Here is a 14,648-nt window from a genome sequence, read left to right on the forward strand (position 1 = left end):
ACGGTCTTCATTGAAGTTTTTCAACCATAAAATGATTCAACATAACCAGGAAGTTGATCATGTTAGCAGTGGTTACGGTTCCTTTTGAAGGTTTTCATTTTACCATGTCACCTGTAAAAATGAACAGGATATTTTGTAATCTGATGAAGAACACACTGTTCTTCATCAACAGTTTTATTTACCTTCACAGTATAATTGACCAGTCCTTCCATCGTTCAGTACATTTATAACATGAAGAATATGAATAAAAATGTCTCTCTTGACCTTTTCACTTTTTCTCCCTGTTTCTCCTCTATTTCTGTCCCGTTCTCTCTCTCTACCTCTTTGTCTCTCTCCCCTCCCCTCTCTCTGACAGGTGACTCCCTCCGTCTCTCAGAGTTGAGGATTGTGCTGCTGGGGGGGAAACACGCGGGAAAAAGTTCATCGGGAAACACCATCCTGGGCAGAGAGGAGTTTGACCTGAGGACAGCTACTCAGTGTGTGAAGAGACAGGGAGAAGTAGCAGGGAGGCAGCTCACTGTGGTCGACACTCCAGGATGGTGGAGGAATCTCCCTGTAGAGGAGACTACTAAGCTGGTTAAACAGGAGATAGTACGCAGTGTGTCTCTGTGTCCTCCAGGACCCCACACTCTCCTCCTGGTCATACGGCTGGATCGATCATTTCTAGAGAAACACAGAAGATCAGTAGAGAGACACCTGCATCTTCCCCCAGAGAGAGTCTGGAGGCACACTATACTGCTGTTCACCTGTGGGGACTGTCTGGGAGACACAACCATTGAGCAGCACATTGAGAGAGAAGGGAAGGCCCTCCAGTGGCTTGTTGACAAATGTGGAAACAGGTATCATGTCCTCAACAATGAGAACAGGAGTGATGACACTCAGGTCACTGAGCTGTTGGACAAGATGGAGGAGATGGTGGCAAGAAACAGAGGAGGCCACTATGAGATGGACAGAGAGATCCTGGAGAAGATAGAGGAGAGAAGGAGGGCAGAGGAAGAGAGAGCACAACAGAGGCTGATGAAGGTGCAGAAACAGAGAGAGACTCTCAGATCACTAAAGGGTGAGTTCCTTTCAGTGTCCACCCAGAGTCTTGGTGTGAATAGCTGAATAATTTTTTGGCATGTTTTATACATATATTTAGACCCTGCCTGCTCTCCATTCTCTCCATGAGTAAAGACAGGAGAATGATTATCAACTATGGCAGGAAGTTCATCATGTTAGCAGTTACGGATACATGTGAAGGTTTTCATTTTACCATGTCACCTGTAAAAATGAACAGGATATTATGTAATCTGATGAAGAACACACTGTTCTTCATCAACAGTTTTATTTACCTTCACAGTATAATTTACCAGTCCGTCCAACGTTCAGAAAATTTTGAAAAAAATATTTAAAAATTCTCTCTTGACTTTCTAAATGTTTGGCTGCAGTAGACCAATTGTGACACTTTTGCAAGACAAGGGAATATGTAAACACATGTTGGACCACTGCATGCACAAACTCTGTAAACCCTGTAAATATACATGTTACAATGTTACTGTAAAAGTAGTACTAGAATGTAATACAATAAGAAACAGAATCATATCAAACATGACATTAAAATCTGTTTAGAGCTATATTTACATGAACACAACTTTTAATGAGAGTCTTCCTCGGTTCACTTTTATCTTCAACTGTTGAGACACTGAAGACATATTAGATAGTACCCAAAAGCTGTGAAAGTACCAAGTCAATTACAGTTTTTCACGATTGCTAAAACACATGAGTTTTTCTGGGATTTTTTCCCTGTCTTCCTTGAGGGTTGAGGTTGGCTGATGGGCAGTTCTATGGGCGTATGTGAAGCCCTCTGTGACATTGCTTGTAAAAAGGGCTATACGTTAAAATACTGTGCATTTGATTTGGTTTGAAAATATTACAGTAACCATCACAACTTAGTACTGTCAACAAACAACAAAGAAAAACTGGGTAAAAACCCTCTGGTGTGCTGGATCCAGCCTTGAAAACACTCCGCACCTATGTCACCAATTCCATTGACTGTAGGAGATTTACCCTGGTATATGGGTTTCGGTCATAGACTTTTCACTGCCACACAGAGAAAAACTCTTTCCGTAAATGGGTTGAGAAAAGGGCTGTATGGTGGAAGGTAAACATTTATAGTAAAAATGCTGGTTGATGTTGAACTATTCTTGCATATAGACACCATGGTGAAAGCTGACATTGTCGCAAACCACCATTAGAAACAAGTGTGAACAATTTTGAGTCATTGTGTTTTACAGATGACAGCTGTGTTGTAGTTGTGTTTACTGTTTGCCCCCTGTGTTTACCATGTTGCAGCACAAGTGCATCACAGTGCAAAATGTGTTTAGTGAATGAGAATGTGTTGATGAGTTTGGCCAAAAGAGTGTCTGATTTGACAAATTGTTTTAGTTCACTGAACATTTGATTCAGAAAATGGGGTTTAGCGTTTTAACAATTGTGAAAAACTAAGTGAATCGTCAAGCACAAATTCAAGACAAAATCTACGTATTTATTCTAGATCTATAAGGTGCAAGTGTTTGATACACTCAAGTTGAACATCTCAGAGGACTGGACAAAGAATACAGGAATCAAGACGGTTACTGTAAATAGTATCACAATACGGGAGGTTTTACTCTCACAAGAAACGTTAAGGGGTGACATCAACACAGCCTTCTCAAGCACAGACAGAAGACGCTGCATTCATGGTGCTAGATAGCTTTTGTTTAGGCTTTAGATAGGGCTCCTAGAAATGGCCCTGACGTTCAGTGTTCTCATGAGCTAATATAGCAAGGTATATTCAAACATTGTTTATTAGATTCAGAGCATTCCAAACAATATACAGTAATAAAGTCATCATTAGTTATTGTTAACTGATCAGTGGTCAAAGACAGACCTCTTCACCATCTCTCCAGAGGTGTATTCTAGAAAGTGTGATTGTCATTTTAACATTACAGTCCCTTTTGTACAAATCGAACGACTGTCCCAGATGAGTGTCTGAATGACCTGTAACAAAGGGGCAAAGGGGTATCATTCAGGTGTCAGCCAATACAGCTCTACACTGGATATTTAGAGTCTGGTTTTAATATGAGAAAAATGTAATTTCAATTATTGATGAACAATGTTGTGCATAATAAGGATATCAAGGGAACATCCTACAAGGTGTCCTGGGGAGGCAAACTGTCAGGCCCTCGCCAGCTCTCCACTGGTGTCCCACAGGGCTCCGTCCTTGGACCCCTCCTCTTCTCTCTGTACACCACCTCACTTGGACCAATCATCACCTCCCATGGCTTCTCCTACCACTGCTACGCTGACGACACACAGCTGAACCTGTCGTTCCCCCCGACCAATCCGGGGATCTCAGCTAGGATTGATGCCTGCCTCACAGACATCTCCGCCTGAATGACTAAGCACCACCTCCAGCTGAACCTTGCCAAAACAGAACTTCTCATCATCCCGGCTATACCCTCCATCTCCCACGATCTCTCAATAACCCTGGGATCTGCGACGGTGACCCCTTCATCCTCTGCCAGGAACCTTGGGGTCACCATGGATGACGAGCTCTCCCTCACGGCCCACATTGCTGCAGTCTCCCTGTCGTGTAGATTCATCCTCTACAACATCCGGAAGATCAAGAGATACCTGTCTCAACACTCCACCCAGCTGCTAGTCCAAGCTCTTGTCCTCTCCAAGTTGGACTACTGGAACTCGCTGCTGGCTGGTCTCCCAGCATGCGCAACCCGCCCTCTTCAGAGGATTCAGAACGCAGCGGCCCGCCTGGTCTACAATCTACCCAGACGCTCCCATGTTACCCTGCTCCTCATCTCTCTCCACTGGCTACCCATCATGGCCCGTATCAGATTCAATCCCCTGGTACCGACCTTCCGAGCAGTGAACGGGACTGCACCCGACTACATCAAGTCTCTCCTGCAGCCTTACACCCCCACCCGCCACCTACGGTCTTCTTCAGACAACCGCCTGGTGGTCCCACCGCTCAAGACCGCCTGGTCTCAACACAAGCCCTTCTCCTGTCTGGCCCCCCAGTGGTGGAATCAACTCCCCACCTCCATCAGAGATACTGACTTTAAGAAAAGGCTAAAGACGCACTTGTTCCGGGAGTACAACAGTACTTAGGAATGGTTTGCTTGACCCGATTCTTAGTTTCCTCAAGGATCACAATGACTCTTGCTTAGAGACTTGTTGCTCTTGTGGTTAGTGGTAACTGAGTACATTTTTTGTACTTGCTGTGATATATTGGTTTTACTGTAATGTTGCTTGTTTTTGCACAGGTACACATGCACTTATAGCGGTTCATATTGTTTAAATTGTAACTTGTTTAACTACTTGCTCTTAGGGTTTTTTCCTTTGGCACTTATTTTGGTTGTTCACAATATGTGCTTCATGTTTTTGGCTACTCGCAATGTCTTGGGGCTATCTTGTTGTTATTATCAGTGACCTATGCACTTTGTAAAGCTCTCTCTTGGAAGTTGCTTTTGATAAAAGTGTCTGCTAAATGAATAAATGTAAATATCAGTAAGTTATTGTTTTTGTAGGATACGTTCATCTGAGTAGAGAACATTTCAACAACTCACACTATTACTCTGTGGTGTCGATGCTTCACTCAAACAATCTGTAGATCATTGTAAACTTCACAAAGAAAAGGAAATTTCTGTTTGCCCTCCATCTCTCAATCTGTCTCATGCATCTATATGTTCTTCTCTCTCTCTCTCTCTCTCTCTCTCTCTCTCTCTCTCTCTCTCTCTCTCTCTCTCTCTCTCTCTCTCTCTCTCTCTCTCTCTCTCTCTCTCTCTCTCTCTCTCCTACAGGTGACTCCCTCCATCTCTCAGAGCTGAGGATTGTGCTGCTGGGGGGAAGAGATGCAGGGAAGAGTTCATCAGGAAACACCATTCTGGGCAGAGAGGATTTTGACCTGAGGACAGCTGCTCAGTGTGTGAAGAGACAGGGAGAAGTAGCAGGGAGGCAGTTCACTGTGGTCGACACTCCAGGATGGTGGAGGAATCTCCCTGTAGAGAGTACTACTGAGCTGGTTAAACAGGAGATAGTACGCAGTGTGTCTCTGTGTCCTCCAGGACCCCACACTCTCCTCCTGGTCATACGGCTGGATCGATCATTTCTAGAGAAACACAGAAGATCAGTAGAGGGACACCTGCATCTTCCCCCAGAGAGAGTCTGGAGGCACACTATACTGCTGTTCACCTGTGGGGACTGTCTGGGAGACACAACCATTGAGCAGCACATTGAGAGAGAAGGGAAGGCCCTCCAGTGGCTTGTTGACAAATGTGGAAACAGGTATCATGTCCTCAACAATGAGAACAGGAGTGATGACACTCAGGTCACTGAGCTGTTGGACAAGATGGAGGAGATGGTGGCAAGAAACAGAGGAGGCCACTATGAGATGGACAGAGAGATCCTGGAGAAGATAGAGGAGAGAAGGAGGGCAGAGGAAGAGAGAGCACAACAGAGGCTGATGAAGGTGCAGAAACAGAGAGAGACTCTCAGATCACTAAAGGGTGAGTTCCTTTCAGTGTCCACCCAGAGTCTTGGTGTGAATAGCTGAATAATTTTTTGGCATGTTTTATACATATATTTAGACCCTGCCTGCTCTCCATTCTCTCCATGAGTAAAGACAGGAGAATGATTATCAACTATGGCAGGAAGTTCATCATGTTAGCAGTTACGGATACATGTGAAGGTTTTCATTTTACCATGTCACCTGTAAAAATGAACAGGATATTATGTAATCTGATGAAGAACACACTGTTCTTCATCAACAGTTTTATTTACCTTCACAGTATAATTTACCAGTCCGTCCAACGTTCAGAAAATTTTGAAAAAAATATTTAAAAATTCTCTCTTGACTTTCTAAATGTTTGGCTGCAGTAGACCAATTGTGACACTTTTGCAAGACAAGGGAATATGTAAACACATGTTGGACCACTGCATGCACAAACTCTGTAAACCCTGTAAATATACATGTTACAATGTTACTGTAAAAGTAGTACTAGAATGTAATACAATAAGAAACAGAATCATATCAAACATGACATTAAAATCTGTTTAGAGCTATATTTACATGAACACAACTTTTAATGAGAGTCTTCCTCGGTTCACTTTTATCTTCAACTGTTGAGACACTGAAGACATATTAGATAGTACCCAAAAGCTGTGAAAGTACCAAGTCAATTACAGTTTTTCACGATTGCTAAAACACATGAGTTTTTCTGGGATTTTTTCCCTGTCTTCCTTGAGGGTTGAGGTTGGCTGATGGGCAGTTCTATGGGCGTATGTGAAGCCCTCTGTGACATTGCTTGTAAAAAGGGCTATACGTTAAAATACTGTGCATTTGATTTGGTTTGAAAATATTACAGTAACCATCACAACTTAGTACTGTCAACAAACAACAAAGAAAAACTGGGTAAAAACCCTCTGGTGTGCTGGATCCAGCCTTGAAAACACTCCGCACCTATGTCACCAATTCCATTGACTGTAGGAGATTTACCCTGGTATATGGGTTTCGGTCATAGACTTTTCACTGCCACACAGAGAAAAACTCTTTCCGTAAATGGGTTGAGAAAAGGGCTGTATGGTGGAAGGTAAACATTTATAGTAAAAATGCTGGTTGATGTTGAACTATTCTTGCATATAGACACCATGGTGAAAGCTGACATTGTCGCAAACCACCATTAGAAACAAGTGTGAACAATTTTGAGTCATTGTGTTTTACAGATGACAGCTGTGTTGTAGTTGTGTTTACTGTTTGCCCCCTGTGTTTACCATGTTGCAGCACAAGTGCATCACAGTGCAAAATGTGTTTAGTGAATGAGAATGTGTTGATGAGTTTGGCCAAAAGAGTGTCTGATTTGACAAATTGTTTTAGTTCACTGAACATTTGATTCAGAAAATGGGGTTTAGCGTTTTAACAATTGTGAAAAACTAAGTGAATCGTCAAGCACAAATTCAAGACAAAATCTACGTATTTATTCTAGATCTATAAGGTGCAAGTGTTTGATACACTCAAGTTGAACATCTCAGAGGACTGGACAAAGAATACAGGAATCAAGACGGTTACTGTAAATAGTATCACAATACGGGAGGTTTTACTCTCACAAGAAACGTTAAGGGGTGACATCAACACAGCCTTCTCAAGCACAGACAGAAGACGCTGCATTCATGGTGCTAGATAGCTTTTGTTTAGGCTTTAGATAGGGCTCCTAGAAATGGCCCTGACGTTCAGTGTTCTCATGAGCTAATATAGCAAGGTATATTCAAACATTGTTTATTAGATTCAGAGCATTCCAAACAATATACAGTAATAAAGTCATCATTAGTTATTGTTAACTGATCAGTGGTCAAAGACAGACCTCTTCACCATCTCTCCAGAGGTGTATTCTAGAAAGTGTGATTGTCATTTTAACATTACAGTCCCTTTTGTACAAATCGAACGACTGTCCCAGATGAGTGTCTGAATGACCTGTAACAAAGGGGCAAAGGGGTATCATTCAGGTGTCAGCCAATACAGCTCTACACTGGATATTTAGAGTCTGGTTTTAATATGAGAAAAATGTAATTTCAATTATTGATGAACAATGTTGTGCATAATAAGGATATCAAGGGAACATCCTACAAGGTGTCCTGGGGAGGCAAACTGTCAGGCCCTCGCCAGCTCTCCACTGGTGTCCCACAGGGCTCCGTCCTTGGACCCCTCCTCTTCTCTCTGTACACCACCTCACTTGGACCAATCATCACCTCCCATGGCTTCTCCTACCACTGCTACGCTGACGACACACAGCTGAACCTGTCGTTCCCCCCGACCAATCCGGGGATCTCAGCTAGGATTGATGCCTGCCTCACAGACATCTCCGCCTGGATGACTAAGCACCACCTCCAGCTGAACCTTGCCAAAACAGAACTTCTCATCATCCCGGCTATACCCTCCATCTCCCACGATCTCTCAATAACCCTGGGATCTGCGACGGTGACCCCTTCATCCTCTGCCAGGAACCTCGGGGTCACCATGGATGACGAGCTCTCCCTCACGGCCCACATTGCTGCAGTCTCCCTGTCGTGTAGATTCATCCTCTACAACATCCGGAAGATCAGGAGATACCTGTCTGAACACTCCACCCAGCTGCTAGTCCAAGCTCTTGTCCTCTCCAAGTTGGACTACTGGAACTCGCTGCTGGCTGGTCTCCCAGCATGCGCAACCCGCCCTCTTCAGAGGATTCAGAACGCAGCGGCCCGCCTGGTCTACAATCTACCCAGACGCTCCCATGTTACCCTGCTCCTCATCTCTCTCCACTGGCTACCCATCATGGCCCGTATCAGATTCAATCCCCTGGTACCGACCTTCCGAGCAGTGAACGGGACTGCATCCGACTACATCAAGTCTCTCCTGCAGCCTTACACCCCCACCCGCCACCTACGGTCTTCTTCAGACAACCGCCTGGTGGTCCCACCGCTCAAGACCGCCTGGTCTCAACACAAGCCCTTCTCCTGTCTGGCCCCCCAGTGGTGGAATCAACTCCCCACCTCCATCAGAGACACTGACTTTAAGAAAAGGCTAAAGACGCACTTGTTCCGGGAGTACAACAGTACTTAGGAATGGTTTGCTTGACCCGATTCTTAGTTTCCTCAAGGATCACAATGACTCTTGCTTAGAGACTTGTTGCTCTTGTGGTTAGTGGTAACTGAGTACATTTTTTGTACTTGCTGTGATATATTGGTTTTACTGTAATGTTGCTTGTTTTTGCACAGGTACACATGCACTTATAGCGGTTCATATTGTTTAAATTGTAACTTGTTTAACTACTTGCTCTTAGGGTTTTTTCCTTTGGCACTTATTTTGGTTGTTCACAATATGTGCTTCATGTTTTTGGCTACTCGCAATGTATGGGGCTATCTTGTTGTTATTATCAGTGACCTATGCACTTTGTAAAGCTCTCTCTTGGAAGTTGCTTTTGATAAAAGTGTCTGCTAAATGAATAAATGTAAATATCAGTATGTTATTGTTTTTGTAGGATACGTTCATCTGAGTAGAGAACATTTCAACAACTCACACTATTACTATGTGGTGTCGATGCTTCACTCAAACAATCTGTAGATAAGATCATTGTAAACTTCACAAAGAAAAGGAAATTTCTGTTTGCCCTCCATCTCTCAATCTGTCTCATGCATCTATATGTTCTTCTCTCTCTCTCTCTCTCTCTCTCTCTCTCTCTCTCTCTCTCTCTCTCTCTCTCTCTCTCTCTCTCTCTCTCTCTCTCTCTCTCTCTCTCTCTCTCTCTCTCTCTCTCTCTCTCCTACAGGTGACTCCCTCCATCTCTCAGAGCTGAGGATTGTGCTGTTGGGGGTGAAACATGCAGGAAGGAGTTCATCAGGAAACACCATTCTGGGCAGAGAGGATTTTGACCTGAGGACAGCTGCTCAGTGTGTGAAGAGACAGGGAGAAGTAGCAGGGAGGCAGGTCACTGTGGTCGACACTCCAGGATGGTGGAGGAATCTCCCTGTAGAGAGTACTACTGAGCTGGTTAAACAGGAGATAGTACGCAGTGTGTCTCTGTGTCCTCCAGGACCCCACACTCTCCTCCTGGTCATACGGCTGGATGTGTCATTCCCAGAGAAACACAGAAGATCAGTAGAGGGACACCTGCATCTTCTCAGTGAGAGAGTCTGGAGGCACGCTATACTGCTGTTCACCTGTGGGGACTGTCTGGGAGACACAACCATTGAGCAGCACATTGAGAGAGAAGGGAAGGCCCTCCAGTGGCTTGTTGACAAATGTGGAAACAGGTATCATGTCCTCAACAATGAGAACAGGAGTGATGACACTCAGGTCACTGAGCTGTTGGACAAGATGGAGGAGATGGTGGCAAGAAACAGAGGAGATGTGTTTTACCAGACGTCACTACTGCCTGTGACAAGAGCTGGGAGTTACAACCTCCTCCCTACAATGAGTGAGTCTTGACTGTTTACTGTAACAGCAGCCCTGGTACATATATCATTGTATTACCTAACCCTAAATGTGGAATGAGAGAAGGGAAAAACAGAAGCAAAGACAATACAAATATTTGAACACAGACAGAAATATCAATATAGATATATGTGCCTATAACAAGAACCAATTCCATACCCATAATTGTAATATTCCATGTGCTACTTTCTAATTTCAAATACATACTATGTAGTCAATATTTTATAAAATTGTCAGTTGTCAGTCTTTTGTTATCTGTGTTTGTCAATGGATGTACTGTAAAAGGCTATATAATACTTGACCTTGTTTACTTATTTGTATGTTGTTGTTGTGCAGTGAGTGAAGACAGCAGAGCTGAGAGAGACGATGATTCTGGTCGGAGATCTGAGACTGGATCACTGTGGAGCCTTGAAAGTAAGATGTCTGTTTGTCTGTCTGTCTCTCTGCTTGTCTGTGTCTGTCTGTCTACCTGTCTGTCTTGTCTGTTAGTTTGTCTGTATCAGTCAGTTGAATGTCCCATATGTGGTCCCTGAGTAGGAATCTAACCAGCCCAGTATCTGACCTGCTGTGTTTCTCTACAGAGAACAGAGATAGTAGATCTGATCTCCTGTCTCTTAGGAGCTCTGGCTACGGCTCCCAGACCTCCATACTTTCTCACCTCAGCTCAGAGAGTAACCCACACAGATCTCCACACAGCAGATTAAACCCTGAACCTGCACACAGCAGGGAACCACAAGGACCGGTACGTAGACTACTAGATTATCTGTTTAGGTACTTTCAGACTTATTTCTGAAGGCTCAGTTTTACAAAAGAATGACATAATTCAGGGTTTATTGGTTATTTTTATAATCCACAGTCCAATTTTTTTTTGATGGAAGTTTTCATTATCAAAACAAATTCAATTGGCATACAACCATGTGGAGTATTGACAGTATTGTAGACTAAGGTTTGTAGTTGTATACATTTTTTATTCTTTTTTCCAGACCCTAACTTTTGTGATACCTGAATTCACCTCACAACCTTCAGAGACTTTATACAGGTGACTGTTCAATTCCATGGTAACAGAGGTATTATTCATCTTCTCTGTATTTTCACCATGAAGGTGATTACCACTCTTGTCCTGTGTCCCCCAGGCTCCAGTGCCCCCATGCAGGTGTGTTCCAGTGCACGTTGACAAGTCTGGTCTTTCAGATGGAAGGAGAGGGGGAGGTGCATTACAGAACTGTCCAATGGGACGAAGGTCAGCTACACTGCAGAGGCCAGACCCCTGCAGGACCCCTGTTCAACATCAGCTGTCCTCAGGGCTCTGTCTGTCAGCTGCACCTCCCACACTGTGAGATTCCTTCTGGTGAGTTCCACACCTCTCACAACCCAGTAACACCACGCTTACCCTACTCAGCTGTGAAATACTGCTAACTGAAACACTGCTGTCTTACAGGAGAAGGGGTTGACTCCTTGTCTGTGGCTCATGTCAGTGGTGATGATGTGGAGCTTTTGCCTCCCCTGAGAGTGACTGACACACATGTGGTGGTGAACATCACAGACCTGTCCCTATGGGGTCTGGTGAGACAGTGCATACCTTTTCTTACCACCAGGGGGCAGGTGCTGCCCTTCCACCAACCACTAGGCCCCCTGCACTCTGTTCTGAACCTGATTGTTCTACCACACAACGTGCCACTCCAAGAGGTACAGTCCTGGGCTCCGGTGAATCACCATGCAGCTGTCTGGGTTCAATTCCAGCCTGGGTCATTTCAGCATTTCTTCCCCTCTCTTTCTCTCCCCAATCTTTCCTGTCTAGTTTGAACTGTCTAATAAAGTATGAATAACAATGTCCAAATAATATCTGAAAACAAGAGGTACAGTCCTTCCAACAGGCCCAAATCAGTATATAATTTGCTATGGTTGTGCCAACTAGCACTGAAAAGTGGTTGAATAAAAGGTAAAAGACAGTTGGTGAGCTAAGCCAAGAGAGTGAAATGCTGACATATTGAATACATGGTCCTGTGTAGGTAGAGAGAATGCAGAGAAACAGCTCTTACATAGCTGTGTGTTCAGACTGCACACTCTCTCGTGGGGAAGTCTACAATCTCTGCTGTGATGTGGAGAGATATAAGATCCAACCTAAGGTAAACTCTCTCACCATAAAATAATAATGTTGTCTGATGATGTCACATTGGGATCAACACAACTTTTATATTATCTGAGTTTGTTTTCTTACTAATTTGGTTCCCTTTAAAAATTCTTATCCTATTAACCACTGGCCCAGACTCATCCAAACCTGATAGATGGTTATAAATGGTTTAGATTTAGCTCCTCTCATCTGTGTTTCAGCGTGTTGCGGTCCACTGGAACTACGGTCCAAACTACCACCCCACCTTTCAGGTGTTTCTGAGCACCGACACAAAGGAGGTGGAGCTGAGGCTTCTGGAGGGAGGGGGAGAAGGAGAGGAGGTGTGGGCAGCAAGTGTTCCACTAACAGGTACAGGACATCCTCAGGGTCCACATTCTGGCTTCTGTTTCTGCAGTACTTTACTGAGGTTAATGACTGGCATCAAAGTCTACAAACCTGACGCCAGAATCAGTCACTTCAGCACAGTACAGCTGAACACATCTGGGTTTTCCTCCACACAACCAGGTTCCTCATCGGGCAGGCAGACTGAGCATGCTCGCAAGGGCTCTGCAGAAGAGCAGCTGCGCTCTACAAGACTGGAGTTTGTGGAGCGAGTGTCCATGCCTGTCCTGGATAATCTGCTGTATGGACTTCTCCAGGAGAAGGTTATCAACGGTGATGAAAGAGAGGCAGTGAAGGTGAAGGTAATGAGTAAGGATAGAGCATGGGCCACCATCGACATGGTCCTGAAGAAAGGACCTCACTCATGTTTTGTGATGAAAACTATGTTGTCTAAATACGACCCTGCCTTATACACAACCCTTGGCTTCCATTAAAACATGCAGAGAACAGTGTCAGACCTAGGATGAGTGTATCACACACCAGTGTTTCAGCCTAGTAGAGAATACACTGTATGTACACATATATTAACTTACAATGTAAATACAGATAAATGAAATATGAATTTGCTATATACCTACACATGGTATTTTTATCTACATTGGATCTATATTGTTGGAATCATTGAAATACTCTTATTCTTGTTTTATATTGTTTTACTCTGGATAGATACAATACACTTTCTCATTCAAATCTAAATTGATCTGAAATCTATGTATAAAAAAAAAAAACATCCAATAAATATCTATGTTGTTAAAAGATGTTCTTTCTTTGGGCCACAGCTGTCTGACCTGGATTGTGTCAATGCTGTTTCAGTCCATTCAGAATCTAAACTGAAAACTGTGAACTTCCACTGACATGGGATCCATCACATGCCCTGACCACAGACACATTCATGTCCAGTACATTTCTTGACAGTTCCCACATATCTTAGCAGTCAGACTTGTATGTATGCCTAGGTAGCTCTCTCTCTCTCACACACGTTGGTTTTTGTATCCTAATGTGGCCCGACCATTTTTCAAGTTCAAGTCTTTTATTGTCAGATGCACAGAACAACACAGGGTCAGACTGGACACTGAAATTCTTAAGACAAGACAACACAAAGCAACCTGGCATAACATAACATATAAGTACACAGAACATAGATTACATCTATGATAAGCTAAAATATAGTAAACCTCCTTACTATACAGATAATATACAATATTAAATACAGTATACTAAACCTCTAATACACATAATAACCTATACTAACCTTATAAAACTATACAAGCCTAAGACAAGTGAAGTACAGTAGTGCAATATTGCTAACAGTGCAACCAGTGGCTGAAAGTGTAAAGTGACCAGTGAGAAATATATCAATGTCCATATCAATGTCCATTCAGAAGCCTGATGGCCCTTGGAAAGAAACTGTTGTCCAGTCTGCTTGTGTGAGACCGGATGCTGTGGTATCACCTGCCAGAAGGCAACGGGGTAAAGAGACTGAAGTATGGGTGGTAACAGTCTCTTAGAATCCTGCCAGTTTTCCTGAGGCATCGTGTGTGGTAGGTGTCCTGTAGGGCTGGGGGCTTCCTGCCGATGATTAACTCAGCAGAACAGAGCACACTACGTAGGGCCTTGCGGTCCCTGTCTGTGCAACCAGTCTGAATGCTCTCTATAGTGCATCTGTAAAGGTTAGTGATGATGACTGAGTCCATGGCAAACTTCTTCAGTCTACTCAAGCAGAAGAGGCGTTTACAGGCCGCTTTGACCACCTTGTCCGTGTGAACAGACCAGGTGAGATCATTGCCTATGTTCACCCTGAGGAACCTGAAGCAGCTGACCTTCTCGACTTCAGATCCGTTGATGAGTAGGGGTGCATGCTCCTCCTCCTGCCGCCTCCTATAGTCTACAATCATCTCCTTGGTCTTGCTGAGGTTGAGAGAGAGGTTATAGTCCTGGCACCATGATGTCAGGGTATCAACCTTCTCTCTGTAAGCTGACTTGTCCCTGCCAGAGATGAGGGGAGGGAGATGAGTTGTGTCGTCAGCAAACTTAACAAGGAGGTTGGAGATGTGCGTTGCCGTGGGTAGTTGATTCCACCACTGGGGGGCCAGGCAGGAGAAGAGCTTGTGTTGGGACCGGGGGGTCTTG

The 14,648-nt window shown here is 44.0% G+C and overlaps 2 protein-coding genes across 2 annotated transcripts; both read left to right on the forward strand.

The window, feature by feature from the left end:
- The first annotated feature begins 240 nt into the window (after positions 1-240).
- LOC146253983 (GTPase IMAP family member 8) lies at positions 241-10,021 on the forward strand. Its single transcript, XM_084677665.1, has 3 exons — positions 241-1,060; positions 4,842-5,546; positions 9,342-10,021. The coding sequence occupies exons 1-3, from the start codon at positions 241-243 to the stop codon at positions 9,998-10,000; spliced, it is 2,184 nt and encodes a 727-aa protein (XP_084533791.1). The 3' UTR covers positions 10,001-10,021.
- A 505-nt stretch (positions 10,022-10,526) lies between these two features.
- Positions 10,527-12,970, forward strand: LOC146253984 (NACHT, LRR and PYD domains-containing protein 1b allele 5-like). Its single transcript, XM_084677666.1, has 7 exons — positions 10,527-10,748; positions 10,990-11,045; positions 11,140-11,354; positions 11,445-11,692; positions 12,016-12,132; positions 12,338-12,485; positions 12,642-12,970. Exons 1-7 carry the CDS (start codon positions 10,527-10,529, stop codon positions 12,950-12,952), a joined length of 1,317 nt encoding a protein of 438 aa, XP_084533792.1. The 3' UTR covers positions 12,953-12,970.
- Positions 12,971-14,648: the final 1,678 nt, after the last annotated feature.

This window comes from Hypomesus nipponensis, chromosome 17 (assembly GCF_054491055.1).
Source record: "Hypomesus nipponensis isolate SF chromosome 17, ASM5449105v1, whole genome shotgun sequence".
NCBI classification, from domain to species: domain Eukaryota; kingdom Metazoa; phylum Chordata; class Actinopteri; order Osmeriformes; family Osmeridae; genus Hypomesus; species Hypomesus nipponensis.

Coding starts and splice junctions, on each gene's coding strand:
- LOC146253984 (XM_084677666.1), top strand. CDS start 10,527: ATGTGGTCCCTGAGTAGGAATCTAACCAGCCCAGTATCTGACCTGCTG. Junction 11,355..11,444: donor ACACTGTGAGATTCCTTCTG/GTGAGTTCCACA, acceptor GCTGTCTTACAG/GAGAAGGGGTTGACTCCTTG. Junction 12,133..12,337: donor GATATAAGATCCAACCTAAG/GTAAACTCTCTC, acceptor TCTGTGTTTCAG/CGTGTTGCGGTCCACTGGAA.
- LOC146253983 (XM_084677665.1), top strand. CDS start 241: ATGAATAAAAATGTCTCTCTTGACCTTTTCACTTTTTCTCCCTGTTTC. Junction 1,061..4,841: donor GACTCTCAGATCACTAAAGG/GTGAGTTCCTTT, acceptor TCTCTCCTACAG/GTGACTCCCTCCATCTCTCA. Junction 5,547..9,341: donor GACTCTCAGATCACTAAAGG/GTGAGTTCCTTT, acceptor TCTCTCCTACAG/GTGACTCCCTCCATCTCTCA.